Below are 23,009 nucleotides of genomic sequence, written 5' to 3'. Positions count from 1 at the left end.
GCTTTTTTCCTCTCCTTCCTTTGCTTAATTCCATTCCTCCTCCTCCTCTCTCCATCTGTCCCTCCCATGTCTTCTCCTCTGTCCGTGTCCAGTTGACTAAGCAGCAGGCATGAACAGACAGACGGACAGGCAGGCAGACAGAGAGGGAGCGGCCTGGATTGTTTTCAGTTCTTCTGAATACTTGGCGGAGAGGGGCAGACTGGAAGTGGCGAATTAAGAAGTGAGAGAGTGAAGAATGACTGAGGGCAGCTGGAGGGATTTACTTTATAGATTTTTAATCAAAATGCGATTAAAGACACACACACACACACATATAAGAATGTTTGCACGCACAAGCACGCATATTTGTAGTGTGCTACGTTTGCATCTATCATCACCACTGCAAGACTTCTAACAGTTTGCCTCCTGTTTCCAGTCATTCTGCTAAGCTAAGCTAACCCCTCTCCTGGCTGCAGCTTCGTGTTTAATGAGCGGTCATGAGGGCGGTATCAGTCTTCTCATCTAAATCTTGGCAAGAAACTAAACAGCACATTTCCCAAAATGACAATAATCTTTTAAGTGGAAGCTATAAATAAGATTAGTCACTCTTTTAAGGCAAAACTGCATTTCGGTTAAACGTAAATGATCGTGCGATTTCTACAGATGCCACTGCAAGTCTTGTGAGTGATCAGTTAACGGCTCAGTGACCAACTTTTTCTGCAATTTTGTCAAAAAAATACTATGATCGACAAAACATATTTTGATGTTTCTTTTTAAGAATAATTTCCTTCTGTTGTACCATTAATTCATATATGTCAAGAAAAAAGGAAAAAAAAATATATCGTTACTATTTTGTAAGAAATCCTTCCTAAATCCTCAATAAGCTTTCCACGGCATATTTGTCTCTTCTTCTGCATTATGAAAATATTTCTGGTCTAGAAGTATAAGCAAGTTCATGACGATCTAAAAAGGAGTCAAAAGAGTTATTGCCTTCATTTAATAATTATATATAATTATATATATTTTGTTGTAGAGCCCAGCAGCCCCACCAGATCTGAAAATTTCCTCCAAGAACACAACTGATTTTCTGAAACTCAACTGTTCTGAAACTGTAAATCTTAAACTGATTATTTGCAAGCTTGCTAAAAAAAAAACAAACAAAAAAACATACTGTCTTTGCATGTTATAAATCTGCACCCAGAGAGCCTAGCTGTTCCTATATCTTTCCGTGGTTGAACTGCTGAGGTGGATGACTTTTTATTGACTAAGAGGACTAAAATCTCACTGTGCAGAACTTTAGTCACTAAATTTAATCAACATGTCTTTTTGTAAATCTAACCAAAGTGAGAGTTTAGACTGAGCAATGTTATGGTGACATTTTAAAATGGTGCATGGCAGGATGCACAGTGCTGCGGTCACGAAACTATCAAGTGGAGCAGCTGTGATATAAATCGTGTCTTCCGCTCGATTGAACGCCACACACTTCCCCCCAGCGGTGGGAATGCTGGGCACCTGGTACAACAGACCTGAGACGAGTTTGACTGGGTGCTCTGACAGACTGAGGAGTTCAACATGTGATGAAGACTGACAGAAACCGAGAAAACCGAGGCGCACTGAGTTGAGGTGTGAATTATGCTCTTAGATCGGCGATGCTGGGTGAGAAGATTTTATCTGTCTGCTTATGTCTGGACCGAGCGCGAACACACACATCTGCACAGCGTACGTGTTTGCGTGAAACTGTGACGTCCGTTCCCGACATTTGATCCAGTCGCCCCGTTTTCCAGGTACTCACCAGGTCCCTGCTCCTGTGTGTAGCTGGGCGAGTGGTTGCTGTGGGTGTGCAGGGATTGCGCCCTCTGTTGGCGGGCAGAGTCGCAGGTCTGGTTGGGGTGCCAGGCCTGTTTGCAGTGGTAGCAGAACTCAGCACCGCAGCCCTCTCTGCGACAAACCAGCCTGGGACAGCTGGCACAGCCCGAGGCGATGACGGCGAACCTAAGCGAAAGTGACAGACGGGGAGAGGAGTGTTCAGTAACGTGGTAACTGAAGAAGTCGAAAGATGAAAGCAGGAAATGACAGCAGTTGTTGATCTTTATGGGGCAACGACTGTCAATCCTACAATAAATTAAAGCTTCATTAGTGCGGTTTTTGATACTGACACTGCATCAGATGACTCTGTGAAATATGAAAGGGCTGTTAGTACTGCTGATCCCAAAAGGCTGCTCCATACTTCTGTGTCTGAACACCACCCAGACACCCACATCTAAAACTGTGGGCAGCCATTCACAGCTCCTGAGCTCTATCAAGTCGTTTTTCTACGCTACCTGCACAGCACGAAAACTGGGAAGAGCCACAGTAATCAACCGTTGGGGTTTTTTTTTTGTTGTTGTTGTTTTTTTTTTCACTAAAACCAAAGCTAATGGGTTTTGTGAGTTCTTGGCTGACATTTGACAGGTGGCAAGAACACTACAGAGAGATACACCATTTCTGATGCACCAAATGAATAGGAGCCTGTTTCTCAGCTTGCCTCTCGGAGTTTAATGAGTCTTTCAGCGCTTTGGTGGTCAAAACTTGCCTAACCTCTGAACTTAAATGATTTTATTTGACGCTTTTTCCGCATAACTGTATCACATACAGTATGCACTCTGTATCTGCTTGTTGATACACTTCCTTGCAACCGCACGGTCCTGACACTGAATGAAATATTCAATCCCAAGCCACCATGTTTGGCAACTTGTTGCATAACTGAGATGTAACTTTGGAAGTCGTGCAAACTGTTAACTCAACCAGAGTTTCCATGAGAAAAAAAAGGATCTCCAATATGGCCACTAATAGGCAGATTACGTAGCATGAAAGCTTTCTGCAGACTGAGAGGAGAGATAGAAGATTTGATCAATGGGGTAATCACCAAGTAACAACATTGAGAGAGAAGGGAAAAGAGAAGGGATTAGATCAATCAATATGGATTTCACAATGGAAAGGAGACGGAGAGGAGCAGAATGCTCACAGTTGGCGAGGTGTGTGACTATACGGCTGTGATGGAGTGATTCTGCGGGGCCTGGCGAAAAAAGGTTGTATTTAGCATCGGGACGTTAAAAGAGAGCAAACGAGCAGGTAATCTGTGTCAAATTTTAAATTGCATTGACAGACTGTGTTGGGCAGGGGAGAACCGAATGTGACAAGCCAGATTACTCTGTTATGGATTACTTTTTTTTTTTAAATCCAAGAAAGTGCAGTTAATCAGTAGAAAACAGAAAAAAATGTTCAAACATATTAAAGCAAAACAAAAGAGCCAAGAAATCGACAAAAGAAATGAGTTGTTCCTTAGCTATTGGCCTAACTTTACTTTTTTGATAGATATCCTGCTAACAAACAAATGTGACCCAAAACATCATAACTTCCATAGTGTGGGTAAAAACACATTTTTTTCCAATAACTTCATGAAAAGTCCCCACTGAAACTGTACCAGACCAACCTTTCCATTGTTGTGCGATTAAGTTCAGCCAGCCCACTTTAAAAAGCAAGTAATGGTAAAAAAAAATAAAAAATACAAATAGAAAAAAGGTTGGCATTTTGTAACAATAAGGACAAAGGACGTTGAACAGAGGGAGAAAAACTGAGATTTCAGAGGTTGTCAATCACTGGAGAAATCACAAATGAGGCCTGTCATGAAATATTGTCACTAAACCAAGTGGGAGAAAACATGTTGGAGGAGTGATAATAAAAGAAGGCGGGGTTTTAAACTTTTTTTTGGCCTTTTTTGTACCTTGACAAAACAAAGATGCTGCCAAGTTTTCAGCACATCAGTCGTGTTTCCAAGTTATGCTATCAAAAGGAAGAGGAGCGTGGAAGACGTGATAACACGGCAAACTTGTAATTGACGGTTCTAGAAGACAAGAAAATTTCATGGCAATCCATCCGACAGAGCCGTGCCGCTGGCATGGCTAAAAACACGACAACTGAAAAACATAAAGCGCTTGTGCTCTTCTTCTGGGCTCGTGAGCTCGGGACTTGCTGTGGCACAAAGGAAAGTTGGCCAAACCACAGCTTTTGACGGGGAGAGTATCCCGCGTCAAGTCCGTCTCATGACCGGTGGATTCTGCTGCAGCACAGGGAGCGTTTTTTTGGAGGAAACATGCACAGACAGTCCTGTCAGTGCTCGGTTCCACCAAAAGCCACCTGGGAATCCTGCCGAGCCAATAAATGCAGTGTTACTACCCGAACACACACACTGATGCGCACTAGTACGAGGCTGCATCTAACACCAGGGTGAACTGAATGTGCGTCAGTCTGACTCACTCACAGAGAAACATGAAAAACAACGCAAGCATTACCTGTCAGTCAACAACAAAGGCCCAGAAATTCAGAACACTGACAGACACACGTGTACACCGAGTCCAGTGAGTACGTATTGATATGGTTAATTAAGTCTCACTTCCCGTTACCCCTGACAACGCTCCCTCTGTGCTGCATCGACAGTTGCCATAGCAACTGACAGCCAGAGGAGACGGCAGAGGGCCACCCTTTGTTCTCACTGGATACGCGGGTCTGACAATCAGAAAGACTGAGACCTCATTGGCCGGACGGGGACGGCAGGTCAGACGTGAACAACTGTGTTACGACGGTGAAGAGGGGCAGTCGGATAGATTTATCAGAACCTAGATTTTCCTGAGCAGAAGTGGATCTGTTTTCCTCTCTTTTGCGATGCGCTGAAAAAAACGATGAGACAATGAAAGACTGTGTTTCTGCTCTGTGTGAAGTGTCACTGCTTTGGCCGTAGATATCCATCTACAGTGGTGAGGAAAAGCCTCTAGATTCATTCGATTTTGCCAATGAGCTTTTCTGATCAGGATTTCCGTGTGATCGTAAAGCTATCGTGTGTTATCTAACCAAAAGGGATCAGGTTTTAAGTAGCCAAATCCTCAGCTATAAACACTCAATTCTCAGTAATACTGAAGAAATTCATACTTATTGCATTATTTCTGTGGAAGCCTTCTCCCCAGTGACGTACAGTCTGAAGCTGCCAACAGCTGTGCGTTTGTGTTGACAGTGCTGTTTCTCGTTCTCCAGCCCCGGCTTTCTGTGGTGAATAATTATTAGGACCTACTCAACTTTTCTGATTTAAAGTGGGGGATTGTCCCGGTAAATGTGTAGGTCAGCAGTCGACCTCTCCTCATACAATACTGCTATTGCAAACACACATTTTGGTTTTGTTTCCTTTTTTTTAAAATTAATTGTGTGCTTATCTGAACCTTCGTGATCTTCAAAACTTCCATGACTTACTGCAACCTTAACCGGGAACTTGTCCCCAATTCCAACCCTTAAACCTAAAATCCATACCTTTGTCTATGGGGGCTGGCTATAATCAGAGTGTTCACTCAGTGCAGAGAGAAAGTAACATAGGCACATAAACACACGTAAACCTTCTGAAACAATATTTACTCTTATAGATTTCTGCTCGGGCTCAGTTTTTAGCTGAACACATAGCAGCTCTTACAAAAAGAGGGAACTATAAAAACAGAAAAGGATGTTCACTGTTACTCATCGCTCACATGGTTCAGCAGTGGTCTGACACACTACAGGCGGTGAAAAACCCCAACCTGATTCAACTTACATCTGGAGGAATTGGTAATATTTTTCAGAAAAACAGAGGTCAGAGCAAGTCATTCAGAGTACTGATACAAAATCTGTTACTGATATTTGGTTTCCACAGAATATGCCAATTGATACCAAATTTTGGTGAAAAAGTATTTTGAATTCATTTGAATTTCCTCTATTTTCTCCCGTGCCACCATTTAGTCGAACTGGCAATTTTGTACACATTTTGTGGCACCCTTAGGACAGAAGGGCTTCAGGTTCCACAGCCTATGGACCTATTGAATGTTCCTGAATGTATACAAGAGTTTTTTTAAAAAAATGTAAAATATTTAAAAAAATATTCTACCCTATAGGTTCCGTACGTAGGGGACGTGACGACACACTGTCATGGAGAAACAGGAATAAACAGAAAAGCACACACAAACAGTCACATATAGGCAGATTTATGCAAAGATACCACACAGACACTATGGTCTTTCCCTGTGGCAGAACCAGTATTATTGTACAAAACCACAACAGAAAAATATCACTGAATACCTGCATTTTTCCTTCCCACACACACACACACACACACACACACAGACAGACAGAAACACAAACACAATGAATCACTCTTGATTTCTATGATGAAACAAACGCCTCTCCTTTGTTCCAGAAACCAGATGAGAACTCCTATTCCTCCAAACCCGTCTGACTCCCCCCTCCTCCGACCACAGGGCGAGCTCGCAGCCCTCTAACCCAGTTACAGCCTCTCTCCTCCTACTTTCGAATTCAACTTTCTCAGCCTGTCTTTCACTGATTAGCTAACACTGGTTCCTGTTCTTTTGGCCCCTGACGGAGAAATAGAGTCATTTATTTTGATTTCAAGGTAATACCGTTGGCCCTGAAATCCAGGCAATTACCACAGAAATGGGTGCGGGTGATTTTTGTGTGTCAGAGAGGGAAAAAGAGGGAGAAAGAGGAAGGGAAAATGAAAGAATAGACAAGTAGAGACAAAAATTTTACAGCTATTTGCCTGGTCATTGTGACATAAACGGTCCTCCTTTTACTAGCAAAGCAGAAAAGGTTAGTGAGCACAATGTGACTAGAGTCTCTCTTTAAAACTGTAGAAAAAGTTTCCGCAAACTAATATGAGATCGTATCGAACAACTTGTTCAGTCAAAACCAGATGTTAAAGTGGTCCCTGCTCCCATTTTAATCTTAATACAGTCCCATTTTGTTTAATTGGCCAGCATTTGAGAATCTAATTTTAAATGGCAATTCATTCTGTCACAGATAAGAAATGACCTCTGGCAACATTCCCTGCATTTACGGAAAACAACTGTCATAGATAATGAAATGCCTCTGGCTTTGCTACATTTTCCCTTTTTTCCCCTCAGTCATAGTATTTTGGTTTCTGTCTGTCCACAGTTATTTATTTGTTTTTACCAACTGCACACAGTAAAAACCCTCAAAGGCATCGTGTCTGGGACAAAGCAGTCCGGCACATAATTGCTCTAAAGCTACTGGACATTTGTCAACTTAATCTCTGATCAGATAACTTTATAATATCACAGAAACAGACAGATGGGCACAAACAAATCTGAAACTTTTACAGATGAGCCCAAACCAGCAAATTGAATGCTTACTCTAACCTGTACATCATTCATAATCTACATGACCTAGTTCATTCTAATCCCAATTCCAACCCTGAAATTGTTTTTTTTTCTTATAATTTGTCAAACAAAAATTTTCAAATATTCACAGGTTCTAGTTTAGAGATTTGTTGCTTTTCCATCTTTTTATTTAACTGTAACTCAAATATCTTTGGGCTTTGGATTGCCGGCTGCTCAAAACAGGCAATTTGAATTGGTCACCTCGGGCTGTCAGAGCTCGGGACAGGCGTTTTTCACGGTTTTATGACATTTGTGTGGATTACAGAATGATTTATAGATTAATAACAAAAGAAGTCAACGGAATATAAATGTCTCAGGTTACATGTGCTTAAAAAATAAACTGCTAATTGCTGTAGGGTGAATACCTGATCGGATGGATACACCTGATAGTGCAGCTGACACAGGAACAGATGAGCTGACTAAAACCTTGAAAAAAGACAACAGACATTTTCTTACCCGCAGTCAGGCGCTGGGCACCATCTGCAGTCCGGATCGGAGGCGAGGCACCTCCGCAGCAGGAACTCCTCATACTTCTCCAGCAGTGCCGCATCATCCAAGATGTCCGCCACCTGTCGCGGGACCAGTCTCTCGGCACACTCGGGGCAGCTGAGCTGGACTCGGCTCTCTGTGATTTCGATGCGGAGGTACTGGCGCAGGCAGCAGAGGCAGGAGCGGTGGCTGCACCCCAGCAGCTCGGGGAGCTGGTCGGCGGGCTGGCACACCAGGCACAGGGGGCACTCCAGGAGGTTTTCCTCACCAGAGGAAGGGGCTCCACCCAGGGACGGCTGGCTGGAGGAGAGCGGCTTCGATGGGGTGCCGGAGGCAGCGTCCTGGGGGGTTGTAGTGGCTGTGGTGGTGGCAGTTGCGGGAGTAGCAGCGGCTGCGGCTGGTGCTGAGCTCAGGGCAGAAGGCAGGAGCTGTTGTTGTGTGTGGTGATGTTGGTGATGATGGGATAAAGGGGTTGCTGCTGCTCCTTTGGGGCCCCTGGTGCCCCGAGAGCTCCGTTTGCTGTGGAAAAGGCTGTGGAAGGAGATGCGGCCCTGGCGTTTGCCCGCCGCACGGCACTTAGGGTTGGGGACGCCGCTCACTGAGGAGTGAGGTGACTCCGAGTCCTTTTCTGATCCCATTTTCCCAGAAGAGACACACAGGGCCTGTTATGTCCCCTGATACACGTTAATGTATAGCAGAGGGACAGTGAGCTACACAAACACACACACTCAGTCGCACACACAAAGGAGGATTTGTCCCCTTGTGAAAGCCAAACTGGAATTCAAATGCTATTCGGGCAGAGAAACTTCACTCTGTCACGTCCTTGCCTTCCTTTTATGAGAAACAAAATGCTATCAGGAAAAGACAGAGTGAGGTAATGGAGAGCCAAAAACAGAAAACGAAAGAGACTGTTCAAGTTGCCAGTGAAAAAAAAAAAATTCCCTTCAACTCCTAGAGTTTTTCTCAAACCTGGCGGCCAAAAGGTTTACAAAGAAGAAAAAGTACCAAGTCTTTTATCTCCAAGGCAGATGTCGAGGTCACACATTCTCACTGTCAAATAAAAACAGTGGGGACTCTTTCAATGAATGACTCGCTTTCTTAAAAACAGAGCTGGGTTAAAAAAAAAAAAAAAAAAGAAGATAACAGAAAAATCCACAGAGCAGAGTTCAGTCCGAGTGTTGTAATAATTCCTCAGTTTGGATGTAATTCTCTGCAGCTGTATTCAGAGCCTCTCCTCTGCTCGTCTTCCTCTCGTTCTTGTTGAACAACGGCCTGTCTGAACGGTTCTTTTCTGTCAGGAAGAGGAGAGCAGGAAGTTAACACAAAGAGCATGCTCAGTATGACACACACCTCTCTTCCTCCCTCTGCTCTCTCTGCTCTCTCTGCCTCCGCTTTTGCTCTGCCCGGTCTTCGATTTGATCATTAACTCTTGTGGCCGTGAACTTCTGATCTATCTGAGCTAATTACATTTAATTAAACAGACACACCCACTAATGCAAGAAAGTCTATACATTTATACATTTATGTGGTAAGTAGCCATAATTAAAGGGTTAAATAGAGCAAAATTGCAGAGGAGACACATTAAATCATCAGTTAAATATGTGACATCATCAGCCAGTCTGACCAATCATGCAATCATGTGAAACCAGTCTCTGTCTCTCTCCATCGCACCGAGCACCGCAAGCTCTCGCTCCGCTTCACACTGCGCTGCTAGTGCCGTTACCATGGTGACGCTCACTATGAGTGAGGAAAACAGCGACCCACTCTGTGACTCTGGCACTTATGTGTGTACGCACACACACACACACACACACACACACACGCACAGGCACACAGTCGAGCATAAACTGGTAAACGAATACATAGTAATGGAAATATGCACTTCCAAAAGGCACACACACAATCAAACCAATATTTTTTTTATATATATACAGCAATATACACACACTTTTAAGTGCAAAAACACATATACATAATCAGACATGACATGACACACCACCTGAAAATCAGAAAAACACTCACAGTCTAGCTATGTGCACACGTACAAGTATACACTAAATGACAAATACATATACACACGTTTATACGAACACTGCCAAATGCAAAAAAAACACACACGCAGTCAGACACACATATACACACAATATAAAAACAGACATGAAAACACACACATACAACAAATACAGAGACATGTTCACACCTATAAATGAGCAAACAATGTCCTCAGCCTCACGCACACAAACACACACACAGACACACACACGTACATCTCTGAATGAACACACACAAGTGAAAACTTTGATTATGTATGCAGAAACACACGCGGGCGCGCACACACACACATGTGCACAAACACGTCTTTGAATGAACACACAAACGTGACAGTGTGCAAAACGCCCAGGTACGCATGATAATTACATCCTGTGTCCCCACTACAATTACAGGCTGTGTGAGCTATTTTAATTAGTGTGTGTGAGAGACACTTTAAAGCTCCTATGTGTTATTAAGTTACATGTTATGTTGTGATTATGTATTTCTGCTGTGCGAAAATCTTGTGACGGCCGTGCTTTACAGTAAATTCAGTTGAATGTGCCTCTTCGTGGGTTGAAAAAACCCCCAAAGCTCACAAGAAAACGATACATCGTCATCAAAAAGCTATGACAAAGGTTATGTTGAAAAGTCGTTACCAAGAAAGAACCTAAACAGCGGTGGAAATGTGACATTACAGATAAAAAAAATCAATACTAAACTGAATATAAAAAAGACTCACAGAATTGACAAACGCACTCCCACAGCAGTGCAGATGTTTTCTGGTTTTCTCTTTCTGACCAGCAAATCTGATTAGGGTCACACACACACACACACACACTCTCAGGGTAATGCTGACCCAGTAAACTTCAGACCATTCAGGAGGCTGTAACCTCTGCGTCTGTGTTGGGAGTGTGTGTGTGTGTGTGTGTGTGTGGGGGGGTCACATCATTGACAGATTAGCTGACCAATCACTGAGCAGCAGGTCGACAGAGAGACTCGGTCTGCCGAGTGTTTCCTCCCGGCTACTCTGAAAAGTCTGAGTCTGTTATCATTTCCAGGTCAAAAAACAAAACAGAGCCCAGGAACCACAAAACTGGTTAAAGGCTTTTAATTTGTTTGTATATTCATTTTAAAAGATTTTCAGAGAGAATTAGGAGAACTCATTTCCTGACTATAGCGCCCCCAATGGGGCATCCCGTGGATGCAGCCCATGGACAATGAGAATGAAGGCCTGCGGCAACACATAGACTGCACCGATTTTCACCGGGATGTTCTTAGTTTTTCTACAAACTACAACTCATGACATCAGAATAATTTGAAAGATACAATATCACATAAAAATCTGACACATGGTGGCTTTTATGCTTGTCTAAAATAAAAAATAAAAACATTATATTTAGGGTGCATTTACCTTGTTTTTAAGGGGAGCGCCTAGGCAAAAGATGTCTCTGGGAACTAATGTGATCATCATATGTCAACAATGTCCTTTTTTCCAAATAAAAGCGTTAAATCCAGGTGCAACTCCATCCAGGATGCACACATATGCTGTGCGGCCTACATCATTTTCGAAGTGTCAGGATCTTTGTGGATAGGAAACAAGTGAGAAAACAGTGTTTACTGTAAATTAACAAGACAGAGAGTCTACGGCTATGCTAGCAGCTCTGTGAGGCTGTGGTGTTTTGAGTGACAATGCTGACACGCCGATATTAAGCAGGTGTGATGTTTGTCATGTCCACAGCCTTAGTGTCGTGTGTCAGCCGGCTGACATCTGCTACCTAGAACTAAACATTAAGCACAGCTGAGGCTAATGGGAATGTCATCAGTTTTGCAGGTGTGTGCGCGAAAAACAAAGTATTGCACAAATTAAAAACACTGACCCGACGGTGGCGCTACATTAGACGAGAAGTTAGGGGATCACCAAAGTTATTTGACTTCATCCATGAGGGAGAAACATAAACGTTTGTACCGAATTTAATTGCAATCCATCTCACACTTTTCAAGACATTTCACTAAAAACTGAAAATGTCAACCTCATTATGATGCTAAAGGAAAAGTCGCAAGATCATCGAAGTCATAGGGATCCATCCTCTCGGGACCATGAATGTCTGATGATAGTTGTTGAGCGATTTCAGCCTGGACCAAAGTGGTGGACTGACTGGAACTGCAATCCGTAGAGCCACGTCACTGGCCCGGCTAAGAAACATCGTGATAGGAAGTAATACCACCGATAAAAGAAAGAAAGGCAGGTTTTTACACAATTTGGACTGAATGGTTTTGTAACATATGGTCAGTATCGGATCTAATAAGCTCGTTACACACAACTTTAACACTTCACGCTGCCTTTAACCTCAGTGGCCAGTTTTATGATTGACCCTGTTTCCTCTCCAAAATAGAACAGATAAATATGCCAATTTGCCAGGAAGTCAAATTAATCTCTTGCCAACTTGGCCTCATGTTCGATGTCAACTTCTTTTCTAAACAGATGTGAGATACTGATTTATTACTGTATTCACTATCATTACTGTGCCAACCCCCCCGCCGCGGGGCACAGGGGGAGGCAGAAAAACATGACTCTGAGCTAAGTCACAAAACAGCAAAAGAGGAGGATTTCCAGTTAGACAGAGTAAATGGCAGCAACTTCATTTACATTTTTACAAACACAGCGGCACATCTCTCGCCAACTTCTCAGGGTCACACCGGGTCTTCGCCAAAATGTGTGTTAAGTGTATAAAAAGCCTACAGTTTATAAATATATTACACACACACACACACACACACACACACACACACACACACTCACTTTTGTTTGTTTTTCGGAAATGCAAAGGCAAGATTTTCAGCCGCTGATAAAGGTTTCCTGTTTGTCTGAGGAGGCAACACCAAAAGATAGATTGGACAGATAGGTTTCCTCTTCCCCTGTCAGATATCTTTATCACTTACTCACTTCTTTCTAACTAAAGACTCAATGCTGAGCCACTGTTCCAGTTTTATTAACGTTGCCTACGCGTCTGAGTGTACACAAATACCACACACTAATGTATCACAGTACTTGAACGGCGGTATGTGCAAACACAGGTTTTTGCTCCTTTGTTTGATTTTATTTCGACGGCTTTTTCACTGAAGACATGAAAAATTGACAAGTCGTTGCGGGAAAAGCACAGGTGCATAGCATGAAGTGTAAAATTGTAGACTGGAATTGGTTAAACAAACATAATTAAATCGAATTCAGTTTACATAATACTGTATTTAGTTGGAATCATATATCAGTTTCCGGTCTTTAGATAATGAGAGTCTAGTGATCTGGTTGGTTCTTGCTTCTCTAAATGTGGTCACACGGTGAAAAACATGAACCGACGATTGAATAATGATGCTGATGCTCTAAGCAATTAGACACATAAAATCTTACGCGAGCGGTGGAAAGTGTGAGTGTGTGTGTGTGTGAAGGAGAGAGCGTATGAAAGAACGACAGAAAAAAGAATGAGTGTGCATGACACAACAAGTTGAAAGATAGAAGAAGGAGAATTCCTTTCCGGTGCAGTGAGTGTGTGAAAAGAGGGAGGTTTAGTATGCGTTTGTCTGTGTCTGCATGTCTTTCTGTGGTTGTGCAGACAAATTTTTTTTCGAAACCATCGTTGTGAGGAAATTTAGGCCGGTCCTCACAGCTACATACGGCTGTCTGAGGTCTAAGACTTGGTTTTAGGGGTTCAGGTTAGAATCAGGTTTAGGTTAAGGTTTGGGGTTAGGCGTTAAGTTGTGATGGTCGAGGTTTGGCTCAGGTGCTGGGGAATACTGTCGAAGACTGTCCTCACAACTATAGAAAGAACAGTGTGTGTGTGTGTGTGTGTGTGTGTGTGTGTGCATGTGTGTTTGCTGAATTGAGCAGCAGTGGAGTAGGAGGACAAGTGTGGAACAAAGTGTGTGTGTGAGCACGTTGACAACAAATCTAGCCCAGAGTTCTCAGGCTGTTCAGACCCATCTGTCAAACAGCGGCATGAACTCACACACGCGCGCACACACACAGAAAAAACAAACAAACACGAGTCCTTTTTTCTTTCACCATGTTTTCAAACTCATTACTTTTCAGTCCGGCCTAACAGGAGGTTGAGCGGAGAAGACGTCCACGAACGTGCACATGACTTTGTGTACGTGTTGTTTTGCAGATTCACATCATGCAGCCTAATAGTTAACGCAGATCAAGATTAAACTGTCGACTGAACACTTCACAGGCCCTTATTGTGGGGAAAGTGCGGTGACTGCTCGTAGTTGCTCTGAAGGATCACTTCTCAAACCTGGTTCTCATGACGCGGAAGACTGCTGGTTTTTATTTTTTACCATCTGTGCCAGGTGAGTGCAATTAACTAGAATTAACGACCTGGCATGGTGGGGGGGAAAAAAACAAAAAAAAACAGCAGCACTCTGTGTTCCCAGGACAGAAACACACTGCTTTAGGGGTTTTAATATTTCCAGTTTCCCCCCAGTCACTCCATCTGTTGAGCTACCAACATGTTCCCATGAAATTTGTACCGCCTCAATGAGGGCAGGAGCTGAATGTGCTGATTCATTCCACTAAGATTTTCTCTGTGATTCGTGCAACTGCTTCGTCATGGTGATAAGCTGATATATGGATATTTAGTATTATTGTTCTGACTCAGCAGAGTAACTAAAGATGTCAAACGAGTGTAGTGAAGTGACAAGTGGAATATTTGCCAAGCCGAATATTCAAATATTGCAAGTACCTCAAAACGGTACTTACGTACAGCGTTTGAATGAACGTACTTAGTTACTTTCCGTTACTGCCCTCCACCAACGCATTTGTGACATGTTAGAATTTAAAATACCGTCAAGATTTCCCGTAAGTTTGCTGTGGATACTCATGACCCACAGAGGATCATTCCTGTCGTTTTAGTAGAAGTTTTCCCACTTGTTCACTACAACACATCCAAACGCTAACGGACAGATTTCAGAGCCGATTAATCAACCGTTCGTTGATTAATCGATTACTCCGCCGACAGAGAACAACTCGGCAGCAATTTAACTATTGTCATTTATCAATCAAAAACGTCAGTCACTCTCTGGTAACAGCTTCTGCAGTGGGAGAATTTGATGAGAGAGAGAGAGCGAGAGGTGTGTGCTCTGCAGGTAATCCGTTCTCAGCACTTCTCAGACAGACTGTTCTGTTGTAAACGGTGAATCTGTGCCTCAGCACTTTGGGATCTTCGAATCGCTCCCTGCAGGGTGCGGCCAGCCTACGTGCTGCAACTGGCAGCACACACACACACACGCACACACCCGCAAAGGTGTGCACTACATCCAGACAGACAGTATGGACAGTGCTAAAGTGACAACTCAGTTAATCAATACGTTTTTGTTACGCCTTCTCAAATGTTAGGATTTGCTGTTTTTCTCTGTTTTTTTATTACGGTAAATCTAATATCTTTGTTTTTTGGACTTTTAGTCCGACAAAACAACCAAACAACATCAACTGGGGCTCCTCGCTTCAAGATTGCAATTACATAAAACTACGTGGCTATTATCAGAAAAATAAATAATTCTATGTTAGTTGAGAAAATAACATCACCGCAAGGTTATGGGTTTTACTAGCGAGGGCAAACTAGAGCAACTACTAAATGGGCCTTGTGGTAAGTTTGTTTTATGAACTGTAATTTACATTATTCATATTTATTTGATTATTATTACTGATATATTAACATGTAAGAAGCATTTTAATGGTGTAACTGATAGAGGCGGAGCTAATTATAACTAGGATAACTGCTGGTTTGTTTAATATACAGCAATTAACTGATCACATGTTTTAAATGTAAAATTTGAATCTGAAAAGTGACTAGTAACTAGTTATTTAAATGTAGTGAACAATAAGAGTAAAGTTACATAAAAAAGAAATACTCATGTACAGTAAAACAACCTCAAGGTTGAGCGGAAGTGCAGCGCTTGAGTAAATGTACTTTATTACAGTATGCAGATGGCCACCCACCCTGAGCCTGGTCCCGCTCGAGGTTGCTGCCTCTTAAAAGGGAAATTTTTTCCTCGCCACTGTCGGCAAGTGCTCGCTCATGGCGGGAACTGTTGGGTCTCTTTAAATAATAATATGAAGAGTACGGTCTAGACCTGCTGTATATGAAAAGTGCCCTCAGATAACTTTTGCTATGATTTAGCGCTATATAAATAAAATTAACTGGACTGCTTACTTGACTTCTCCAGTCACATAATTGAATCATGGTGGGGAAATGTCTCTCCCCATTCTGTATTTCTGCCAAACACATTTTTTATTAAATGTCCCAATGTTTCCTAAGAACTTCAGTCCTGTTTATTGTACATATATATACACACATATACATATACATACATATATACATATATATAAATATGTATATATGTATATGGTGGTTTCACTCCCTACTATCTGGTAATAATAACAATCTTTCAATCCATACTTTTGGCTACTGCCAGACATTGTACAACATGGAAAGCAGCAAGTGCAGCCTACTACTTAATGCCAATACCTGCTACACTATTAGGTAACTAGTCTATCTGGTTGTTTTACAGCACTGCAGTTCCCATTAAAATGGTCATCTGCTAATAAAAGCTCTGTAGGTTTGAAATGTGACTAAAAGGTTTGTAATGCGTTTCTTCCCAAAAAACAGGAGCCTAAATTTAATTTCAGTTTCTTTTCAGGGTGGAAAATAGTATCAAACTGTGTATGGAAGCTTGTAAAATGACACCTGCTGCTGTTATGTTGCAAACATAATATGCGAGATGCTACTTCCACTGAGGCTCCAAAGCCCCTGAGAGGTTGCTAGCATTACATGGAAGCAGTGCTTTAACCATATCTTGAAAATGATATTTCTATCTGAACTGGTGTGGGGATGAATCTTGAAGAGACCTCTGTCTCCGGCTGTATCTACAGAGGGACCCACATCAACGTGGCTAATTTTAGGTAATGAAACCTAGTGACCTGTTATTATGAGGATGTTATTGTTTCAGCTGCGCTTTCCTAATGGCACTAAAGCAGCCGTTGCTCTGTTGTTAGGCATCATCCAGCGCCTGAGGTAGTTATACTTTTAATGGACCGCATAGATCACTGGCACAGACTGCACATCCACACTATAAGTGACCAAATGTTCCTTTAAAAGAAGTGAGGTCAAGCAAAATGTCCCCACTTTGGAGGATCTCTGCATCTTGTGTGGAAACATTTGGTTCTGGAAGAAGAAATATAGGAGACCACACGCACGCACGCACACACACACACACACACACACACACACACACACACACACACACACACACACACACACAAATAAGTCAAGGCTACTTCCAGTGAGCAGAAGGACCACTGAGTCACACATCAAATGTCGCAACTGATAAACTGGGTTATAATGACACATTAGGAGCAGAAAGAACCGAGCGCCGACCTTGCGCTTCGAAGTTGATTCACGGAGGAGCGGGGGAGGGGGGCGGCGGCTTCACTGCAATTAGGGATATTTTTTGCATTAATAATTCAGAAAGGCCATGCCCTGCTTTCAAACGCCCACAGATATATTCACATCTGGGACCTGCTTAGTCCAACCCTGGGGTGTTGGTGGCGATAGAAGAAACCGTTTTACGTAACGACGGAAACATGCCGGGTTTATGTCGCATGCCAGTCCCTCCTCTCTTCCTTTCAGTGTTTCCTGTCATTCTTAACTGTAAAGAAGTCTAACAAGAAGGCAAAATGCCAAAAATAAAAACATCTCTAGAAAAAGAAACAGTTCACCTACATATTAACGAAAAATAACCTTACCTCAAGGTCCACTTACTAGCTCTTTCTAGAGCGTTCAACCATATCTTTCAGCATTAATCAGCAAACGGAATGTGGCTCGAACTCGAAAACTTCAGTTGGCACCAGAAAGAGGTAGTAAGGGGACCTTGTGTTAAGATGTTTTGACTCTTCCCAAGTTCGAGAATAAACTTTCATGTTCAAATTGACAAAACTAAAGAGTGAAGATCTACAGCCGGGGGAAGTGGCTAACACGCTGATGTTTAGCAGGTTGCATGTGCTAATTAGCACTAGACACCAACTACAACTGAGGCTGACGGGAATGACTAGCGTTGAGGGGAATTTGGTTGACAAAATTTTTGAACTGGTGATGAGGAGTCACAGGCTCATCAAAATAACAACAATGAATCCTGAGGGGGACAGGAACGTCAGCAAAATTCATGGCATTCTCACTCAGTTGGTGTTAAAATATCTCAGTCGAGACCAAAGTGGTGGTGGAGTGGCAGACATTCAGACGTGGCAAAACACAAACCCCCCGGTGTGTGTTTACAACAGACAGCAACATAGCTGGCACAGCTCCCTGCTTTTCTCCGAAACACTCAGTGGAATAAATGGGAAACAGTTTGTTTTTAGAATTTCCAGTAGAGCAACAATAGACACAAGGCTTCAGATTCACTTTGAACAGCTCATTCTCAGTAGCACCTCAACATCTGGCTTTAAAGGCACAGTTCGACATTTTTTGATAAATGCACTCAATTGCTTCCTTGCCGAGGGTTAGAGGAGAAGTTTGATGCAACTCTCATATCTTTGCTTTAACCGCGAAGCTTCGCAGCCAAAGGCGGGTCGCAACCGGTGCTACAAGAGCTTTTACCAGCACCTCTAAAGCTCAGTAATTAACATGTTATATCTCATTCGTTTAATCCATACAAAGACAAAGTGCAAAACCTAAGTCAAGGTGACAAGCTGCTGGCTGTAGCTTCATATTTAGCGCACAGGCGTGAGAGTCTACAGCCACAAAGGCATAATCTTCTATGCCTCCTTCTCTTGCCTGTTCGTCGCGTATATAGCCATTCATTTCACACAGCAAGTGTTTGAGCCGCACCTGCCGGGGACCTGATCGCGGGAGGACACGCAACGCCTGTCGCTTGAAAGCTGCTTTTGTTAAATTAAATTGCGACATAACACTTCAACAGTCGCAGCTTTGTCTCGCCTCAAAAAAGAGGAAAAGTCCCGTTAACCACGTCTGACGTCTGACACAGGAAAAGCCTGACTGGTGAGATTTTCATACATTGTCGGTTTCTTATACTTTGAAAGTAGGTTGTCATGACCACACATCCACACACATCTACGGTACAAGAAAACACCTTGGGGGCAGCCGTGGATACGCTGTTATTTGGTAGGCAAAGTGATTAAATTGGGGCGTACGAATGTGAGGGCGTGTTGATAGAGTGATATCACAGATAATGGAAGCATTATTCTGTGGAACAAAACACCCTGACAACCGCATGTCTGGTTGTCAGGGTGTTTCTTCCGCATAATATTGTTCTTCCTGCTCTTCCAAGGAATCCAGCTCACACACAAGATGCGCACATTGTCTGTGTGCACGTGTGTATGTGTGTGTGTGTGTGTGTGTCTTCCTGTGTTTGTGTGTTTATCTGTGTGTGTGTGTGTGTGTGTGTTTATGTGTGTATGTGTAAATAAGCCTAATTCCAAGAAAACCATCCAAACATCTGGTAAAATGCAGCTCACCCCCAAATTTTTGCTTTTTTTCCTTCATGCATGCCAATTGAATTTGAATAGAACAACATATTTAAAATGTGTGTGTGTGTGTGTGTATGTTGTTTGCATACCCTTTATTTTAATTGGAAATGGACTATGCAGTTGGATCCACTGTTGCAGCAACTGGCATGACTCTAATCTATCTATCTATCTATTAGGACTTTTACTGACTAAAATTCTTATTCAAGTAAAGGTCGTGGGATTTTTCTGACCAATCCATTTGTTTTATTAGTATTATTATAAACCCTATTATTATAATTCTTAGGTTTATTATTAGTCTCATCATTGTCTTTATGTTACACCCCTACTGTGTTATTGGTTTTTTTGAAAACCTGAAGGAATACAAGTCTTTTTGTTTGTTCAACTTACAAAACAAACCAAACATCTCAAACATAGCACTGTTTGATGTGGACTTAACACAAACATCCTTAAGAACATTGCTGAAATAAAACAAAAAGTACAAAACTGGCAAAGTTATGACTTCATATATTGAAATACCTAATCGAAGAACACGTAAACAAGACCTTAAGAAGCAGTCAACGCTCAGCTCAGCACTTGCACGGCATGGCAGCGGCTAGGGATTAGTTTGATAATCACTTAATCTGCCGATTACTTTTCCTGATTAATCGATTGATCATTCGGTCTATGAAAATGTCAGGAAATAGTGAGAAAATGCTGTTCACAATTTTCCAAAGCGTATGGTTTCTGTGCTCAAGTTGCTTGTTCTGTCTTGTCAACGGTCCAGGACTCATCAAAAAGGACTAAAAAACAAACAAACAACCAACCAAAAAAAAAAAAAACAGAAAATATTTATTAAACCTCTGAATTTTTGGCAATTTTGCTCAAAAAACAACATAATCAGTTTTTCTGTCCATCGACAAAATCAGTTAACTGACCAGTCGTTTCAGCTCTACTTGACAGTTTTTGATACTTAATGCTACAAACACATTTCGGCTGACGCTCAAAAAAGTATTAAAGTACAGATCTGCCTGTCTATCTGGAAAACCTTCAACAGGGAGACAGATGGGTACACATGTGGAGAGTTTGAGCATTTTCTCTCTTTACAACTGACTCTCATAACACCTCTCTCTCCCCCTCTCCCTCTCCCTCTCTCCCTCTCTCACACACACACACACACACACACACACACACCACACGCATACGTGCACGCACACAGACACACCAAGCACGTGAGGCGGTCCAGGGCAACGCACTGGAAGGTGGAGGTTGAGGGAGTCAGGCTATCTATAATTAGAGGGGTGTTCAGGAGGCACACTGCTGAGTTGCTGAATGTTTAATGTCGGGCCTGCAGGCGCCACAGTCACAAAGAGCAAACCTCTGAGCCCCTGCACACCATGTCATAGCACACGTGCAGACTCTCTCTCTCACTCACTCACTCACACACACACACACACACACACACGCACGCACACACACACACACACACACACGCACAGAGACGGACGAACGTGTAACAGTAGAAAAAACTGGACGAGTGGATTCAGGTTTCAGGAGAGGAAACGGCAGCAAAATGCCCGGAACACGGACACAGTACATCTGACAACCGAAGTGTGTAATTCCCCGGCCATTGTCCGCAACCCGATCCACATAATGACCAGACCTGCTCTGGATGAGGTAATGGTCAAACACATCTGACCAGGAAGACTGGAAGAGCACAAAGTCAGGCCGTTCGACCTCACACGGTTGGTAAAATGTGCTGTTTTTTTTTTAAACGTAATCTGGTTGGGGCGATTTTTATTTAAATGATGTTCTATTTGGAAATAACAGAAAATCTTGAAGTTTATCATTTGATGCCTTTAAAAATTGCGAGAAACAAGCGACCCAAAATGCTTTCGTCCAGAGCTGCAGTGATTAGTCGATTAATCGTTTACTAGACTGGAGATGAATCAGCGACAATTAAAAACTGCCAAATATTTGCTGTTTCAGCTTCTCAAATATAAGGATTTTGTGCTTTGCTTTGTTACGCATGACGGTAAACTGAGTATCTTTGAATTGAGGACATCACCTTGGTCCGTGGGAAATTTTAACAGGCGTTTTTTTTTTTTTTTTTCACAATTTGGTGTCATTCTATAGCCAAAACGATTAATTAGTTAATTGAGAAAATAATTGGCAGATCACTTGATGATGAAAATACTGGTTAGTTGCAGCCATACTTTTGTTGTCTCAAGACTACTAGATAATATCCTTAATTTGGCCGGTTTTTGGCCGGACAAACACAAAATTTCGAAGGTAACAGAAGGTACAGACCGGGGTTTACAGGGTTCAACGCTCATTTAAAGCATTGTTCTTCAACCAGATCTGCTCAAGGCAGCATTTTACAAACAAACCTATGTGTTTGGTGCCACACCGGTCTGATACGATACTGACCACATTAAGCATATTGGGTATCTTAGTCACTGTCATTGAAAAAAAGAAAGAAAAAAAAAACCCTTAAAAACAAGACAATTTCATAAACCTACTGGAACAATACTAAAACCCAACAAAGACATCTGGACCAACTCTAACATAGACGCATGACAGAAATATTGTTGTTTTTTAAAAAAAAATAGCACTGGCCATGCCAGTGCATCGATCAAGCTCAAGGGTAGGTGTGAAATCCTGACACACAGAGCAGAACTGCAGCCTCCCTCTTTATTTTAACGCGGAAAGAGAACTAAATGGGTGGGTTTACTGCATCAGCACACTGCAGACTGCATCGGGTCAAATGTGAAGTCGCAGGAGGAGCGTCCACAATTCACTTCCAAATAGTCAAAACGTTCCTCCTCCTGCCCCCCCCCCTCCTTTGCAGCTCAATCACGCCCACTCCCATCCATTTGGCACTCTAAGCATCTTAGGACATATATTTTATTATTTCTATCCTGCCTTACAATTAAAGGGAAAACCTGAGGAGGAATTTTACATGGATGCTTCTAAATATCTATACAACAAATATTAAAGGCAGGCAGAAAGACTCCCCCATCACATACATCACGGTGGAGCCCTGTGATGACTTACAGCGCATCCCAACTCCTTGGCAGGTATCTATCTATCTACCTTTATCTACAAGACCTATGAGAACCGCACAAGTTTTCTGGACTAATGCTGGCTGATGTTTTTCTGTGTGCGCGCTGCTTTCGGTTTCTTGGCACATGATACAAATTTTAAAGCGATTGACATAAACAAATCTTATGTTTTGTGAGCTGTCTTTTTCTCCGAGGCTGCCAGAGGATTTCACCGCACCTCCTGCACCCTGATACTTTTGGCCTCGAACAGAGGCAGATGCCCGAAATGTTCGTGTGATAGTCCAGTGAGGGGCCCACTGCCTTTAGAGCAGCTCCTCTTACAGCATGTTTTTATCATATCATCTCTTCTCTGTTCAGAGCTCTGCTACCAGCTCTCTCGTTCAATTCACATTAAGTGTAATGTATTTCTTTTTTTTTTCCCCCACAGGAGAATACACCATGTCCTCAGACCAAACAGTGACCGGGGAGTGGCGGAGCAGACAGGAATGTGCTTTTAAGGGAAAACCAGCGCAGGGTTTTAACTCCCAGACATGTTTTTCGAAATGAAAGCTGAGGGCATTCGGCTTTTACGGCTTATTCTTTTCAGACATGACTGGGACTCGACACTGATTTGTATCTCCCATGTACGTGACAGCCTCCTGCCGCACGCCTTTTAGACTCTCCTTGCTCCTTTTGGTCTGAGCC

General features: G+C 42.5%; 1 protein-coding gene across 2 annotated transcripts in view; it reads right to left on the bottom strand.

Moving 5' to 3' along the window:
- Positions 1–23,009, bottom strand: part of rnf19b (ring finger protein 19B) — a 34,014-nt gene that overhangs the window by 10,558 nt on the left and 447 nt on the right. The window contains exons 2-4 of one of the 2 annotated variants that reach the window (XM_040122073.1): positions 11,161–11,329; positions 7,686–9,009; positions 1,772–1,971 (exon numbers count right to left, since the gene is read on the bottom strand). In XM_040122073.1, coding sequence (XP_039978007.1) covers positions 1,772–1,971; positions 7,686–8,356 — 871 coding nt within the window. In that variant the 5' untranslated portion in view covers positions 8,357–9,009; positions 11,161–11,329. The remainder of the gene's footprint in view (positions 1–1,771; positions 1,972–7,685; positions 9,010–11,160; positions 11,330–23,009) is intronic. The other variant, XM_040122072.1, reaches the window with a different exon arrangement.

The sequence above is a fragment of the Xiphias gladius genome, chromosome 24 (assembly GCF_016859285.1).
Source record: "Xiphias gladius isolate SHS-SW01 ecotype Sanya breed wild chromosome 24, ASM1685928v1, whole genome shotgun sequence".
Lineage (NCBI taxonomy): Eukaryota > Metazoa > Chordata > Actinopteri > Istiophoriformes > Xiphiidae > Xiphias > Xiphias gladius.
Note: the sequence above shows the minus strand (reverse complement) of the source record. Positions and strands in the feature narration are given on the sequence as shown.